At 47.0% G+C, this 5,000-nt stretch overlaps 1 protein-coding gene across 6 annotated transcripts in view; it reads right to left on the reverse strand.

Annotated features, from left to right (window-relative positions):
• The window catches only part of LOC311319640 (echinoderm microtubule-associated protein-like 6), a gene marked incomplete at its 5' end in the record, with an annotated part of 62,173 nt that overhangs the window by 8,991 nt on the left and 48,182 nt on the right, over window positions 1–5,000 (reverse strand). For 3 of the 6 annotated variants that reach the window (XM_084451225.1, XM_084451220.1, XM_084451222.1), the window contains 2 exons: window positions 267–345; window positions 4,819–4,969. In XM_084451225.1, the coding sequence (XP_084307351.1) occupies window positions 267–345; window positions 4,819–4,969 (230 nt within the window). Of the gene's footprint in view, window positions 1–266; window positions 364–4,818; window positions 4,970–5,000 lie in introns of all 6 variants that reach the window. The other 3 variants (XM_084451221.1, XM_084451223.1, XM_084451224.1) reach the window with 2 other exon arrangements.

A 5,000-nucleotide genomic window follows, 5' to 3' on the forward strand; every position in this document is an offset into this window, starting at 1 on the left:
GATTTAAATGAGGCTTTAGGGTCAGAGTTAAATGAGGCTTTAGGGTCAGAGTTAAATGAGGCTTTAGGGTCAGAGTTAAATTAGGCTTTAGGGTCAGATTTAAATGATGCTTTAGGGTCAGATTTAAATGAACCTTTATGGTCAGATTTAAATTAGGCTTTAGGGTCAGATGTAAATGAGGCTTTAGGGTAAGAGTTAAATGAGGCTTTAGGGTCAGATTTAAATGAGGCTTTAGGGTCAGATTTAGCTGTTGCTGTAAGACCGACCTCGACCAGCTTCTTCTTCTTGGAGACGTTGTTCTTCTGCAGCTTCTCTGGCAGGGGGGCTGCTCGGCTGACGGGAGGTCTGGACCAATCAGAGAGAGAGAGAGAGAGAGAGAGAGGGGAGAGAGAGAGAGAGAGAGGGAGAGAGAGAGAGAGAGAGAGAGAGAGAGAGAGAGAAAAAGACATACAGGATGTGTATATGGACGGATGTTCCCGCTGGAAGTGTTTTAGTGAATCAAAGATGTGGTGGTGTGGTGTACTCTCCCTGTGCTGCTCTCTCCTCTGTATGTCTCCCTCTCTATTTCACCCTGTCTAAATAAAAGAATGCACAAGGAGCGAGACACTCTTCCCTAAAAAAAACAGTCAAAAAGACAGCCCTGAGACTGATGAGTGCTTCTCAAGTCTGACAGTGGATACAAAAACTCAAGAGAGAGAGAGAAGACAGACAGACAGACAGACAGAAAGGTCATCGCAGCCGCAAAAACTCAAGTTAGAAGTTAGAATCAAACCACCTTCAATAGACCACTATTCACCCAACAACAGCATCACTGTCTCAGGCTCATTAGCACTCAGAGCTCCTCACATGAACACCGTTAGGCACCACAGACAGTAAACAGACACATTGCCAATCACAATAATGCAAAGCACACAAGGATAGGACTTTGACCCAGCTTTATGAGGTATGTTGAGCCACACTGCCACACACACACACACAGACTAGGGTGTGAGTGAGTGTTACATTTAATAGTCAAGTCAAGTCGACTTGACTTGACATTTGATACACAAAACAACAAGTCACTGAGCCAGTCTGAGGCGGTTAGGTGCAGCCACGTTATTGGGAATGTATGAGCCACCGAATGTAATTCAGCTCCATTAAAAAAAAAAACCAAAGTCAGATGCTGACCCTAATATTGTCTAGCTTTAGTCAGGTAGACAAGCGCTATTGAGGGGGGGGGGGGGGGGGTTTGGGGCAGGCTCACCTCATCCAGAGCTAATTTGTAGCACCCACTAGGTGATGCCCGGATGTCAGTAGGCACTAAAGCAATCACCACACATCAGCTACTGTGAGACGATCGAGGGGAGGGGGGGGGGGGGGGGGGGCAGGGGTAGCACACCTCATCCACTACCAGTGTGCAGTTCCCACTTGGGTGATGCTCGGCTGCCAGTAGGCGAGATGAGTGATAATCAGAGGTTCCTGATTCAGGGGTTAGGTGGTCATATAGACAGTCATATAGATATAAAGGTACAGTATAACCTATGGCAAAATGTGTCTAATGTACAGTTATCTAAGTACTCAGTCCTTTTGTTGCCATTCATCTGCCTAGCTTTACAGTATGTGTATGGTTAGAATAAACTCCATTAGCAAGCTAGCTTGACAGCTACCATACAATAGGCTAACTTACTGCTATTAGCTACTATCTTATACATTATCTTAAGAAGGCACACATACACACACACACACACACACACACACACACACACACACACACACACACACACATACATACACAGGCATATACAGGTCAAGAGTCAGACAAAAAAGACAGACTTTGAGGTGGGCCTTATGGATGGAGGGCTACGGTATGTGAGGATGCAGAAGCGCTAGGCTAGTTATACAACCCCACTCTGGTGTTCAGTAGAAGCTACAGTGGTCTGGTGTATAACCCAGGATCTCCCGGGTGCCAAACTCGCAGGCTGGGTGCCAAGATGCAGGGCTGATGAATACCAGAACTGGGTCGAATCCAAATAGCATCTGTTCTCTCACACACTTTTGAGTGCACTTGATTGAACTTGTCTGGTGCGGCCGAGGGGGGCAGTGCACTACTAGAACGTTGGGTCTAATGACCCACATAAGTTAAATCAAGTGCACCAAAAGTGTATTTGAATGAATAACTAATTGGTCTTTGACCCTGGTCTGATGGAGAGACAGGTGATAGTCATTCAGTGGCAAGAAGCAAGGGACATACAGGACAGACAGTACAGGACGTGACATCACAGGGGCACAGAGACTCTGACCCACGTTACCTGGATCCCCTGGACAGCAGTGGACAGAACCAAGTGAGAGGTTTAGAGCACACACACAGCTCTGTGCCCTGAGGGGAGGGAGCTGGCTAGGCTACTAGCAGCTAGGCACTATGGTAGCAGCTAGGCTAACAGGCTAACAAGCTTACAGGCTCATCATGCACAGGCCACCGCGGAGGGGGCGGGGCTAGCCTAGGTCATTCCTTGGTCAAACCATGCCCCTCATCTCCAGCATGCCAGAGAGCCCGGGTTGGGTGAATACAAATTCAGCTCTGATTCTGCATTCGCTCAATTATTGAAGAGAACTCAAATTCCACCGATGAACCGAAGACCGAGTTCTCTTTAAGCATTGGGCGAATGAGGATTGAATTCGAAAGTGTTCCTTCCAACCCTGCAGAGCCAAAGCTCTTGAAAAGTGAGGGATGAGAGAGAGAGAGGGACGGGGGGTGCACCGGACTTCGGAGTGGTGAGGGAGAGGAAGTGAGGGGGGGGTCATACCCTGAGGTCCCTGTGCAAACTGTACACTAGAGATCCTAGATGGGAGGGGGGAGAGGGGCGAGGGGGGGGGGAGAGGCGGAAGGAGGGATACAGGAAGGGAGAAATGTGTCAGAATCTCAACAGTCGGCACCGATGGGATTATGGGTAAACAAGGTCATGTGATGTCTCAGAACCTCAATAGACAGACTGACTGGAGGGAGGGCAGGGAGGGAGGGAGGGAGGGAGGGAGGGAGGGAGAGAGAGAGAGAGAGAGAGAGAGAGAGAGAGAGGTCCCCAGCATCACTTGATGAGCTTTACTCAGTGTAATATTCTCACAATCATCCAACTGGTGATAGTGACTATGATATGAATGAGATATACATTAAATGCCACACTCAGATTAGAAGCATGTTCATCTAGTGCTTCATGGAAGTACATGAACTCAAGTTTGCCGCTGTTTGCCCAGACACCATTCTAGCCAACTAAAACAGTGACATACTGTAGAGACTCAAATACTACAGAAAATCCCAGATGCCAAACAAACTAGTGACAATGAATGCACCTGAAAACCACACAGACAAATATCTGTATGAGAACAGCCTCTTGTAGCATTGTTACAGGAGGCAGATGAATGAATCAACATTCGTGTGGATGGAATGTCAAGAGAAGATATGGAAATGAATCCACGGTTCAAATCTCTGGTCTCTTACTGACATACTAACTAGTCTTTTTATAGAATACCCACCCACTCAACAATATATGTCCTTGTCTTTCCTTGTATCCATACTAATATTGAACTACCATACTGGTATCCACAACTGTATTACCCCCCCCCCCCCAGAAGGTATACAAACAGCATTGTCATACTTACTTGACAATGCCCTGCCTCCAAGGTAATGCAAGTTAAAGGACAACAGAAATGTTAAGCGTTATTTCTGTTGACAGGAAGTAGGAAGCCGTGACACCAACCAACCGCAGAGCAGGTTTTGTTATCTTCGCGTTCAGGCGTGTACAGAGCTGTTTGGTGTAAGGAGACAGGCTAGGGGAGCACATGGTGCATTTACTACACACCAGAATGCGTAGAAGTCACTGTGTATTCACAGGTGCAGCATCGGATGTTTAATAATAGGCTGCTAATTGTATGACTTTTGCTGCTTAATGAGAATATTATCTACAGCATCCTCCTTATCTCCACACTTCCCGTTCTCTATGCCAGATTATCAACTGTACCGCTGAAGACTAGATGTGCCTTCTGACTAATGGGGTTAGTACAACTTCAATTATGCATCCAGTAGAAAGTCACATATATAAAAGAAAGATAAGTAAGTAATACTAGGACAACCAGACACATGCAATATCAGGGATGTGATAATATACAGCAACAGCCTGAAGCAATAAAACAGCACATCAAATACTCTGCAGCTTAGCAGCAAGCAACCAAACAGAGATAAGGATGAGATGAGATGAAGAGACCTGATATCGCATGCACATCACAGCCTGACTCCTCACACAGTAATAACCGTACACACTCCCCCGCGTCCACACACACGCACACACACACACACGCACACACACACGCACGCACGCACGCACGCACGCATGCACACACGCACACACACACACACACACACGCACACACACACACACACACTCACCCCCGTCCACACACACACACACACACACACACACACGCACACACGCACACACACACACACGCACACACACACACACACACACACACACACACACACACACACACACACACACACACACTTCTGTTTGCTGGAACATTATGTACATTAACGTGTACATAAAGGCTGTTTCAAAAGGCAGGGACAGGGGTAGTTCTTATTTTGGCACAGTGGAGACAGGTGAAATACATTTACAAGTAGTGATTTTAATCAACTCTCTCTCAAATGAATGCATTAATAACTATACATCACTGAAGAGCAAGCACTTACCTGAGATACTGTATCTGAGTGTCATTCTGAGTGACAGTGACATGGCCATTGCTATGAGAACACAAGACATACAGTTTGGGAGGCTGTGATTGGACAGGGCCGCAGGCGTGGGAGTGTACCTTTCCTCTGCCGACACCTCCTTCTGCTGCTGGTGTGGTTTGATGCCACACATCTCCCGGATGCTAACCGCATAGATCTTAGTGGTGTAGTCAATGCTCTTCTCCCGGGCCACGTCGCTGTCGTATCCTACACACACGCACGCACACGCATGCACGCA

Source organism: Borostomias antarcticus (genome assembly GCF_949987555.1).
Source record: "Borostomias antarcticus genome assembly, chromosome: 2".
Lineage (NCBI taxonomy): Eukaryota > Metazoa > Chordata > Actinopteri > Stomiiformes > Stomiidae > Borostomias > Borostomias antarcticus.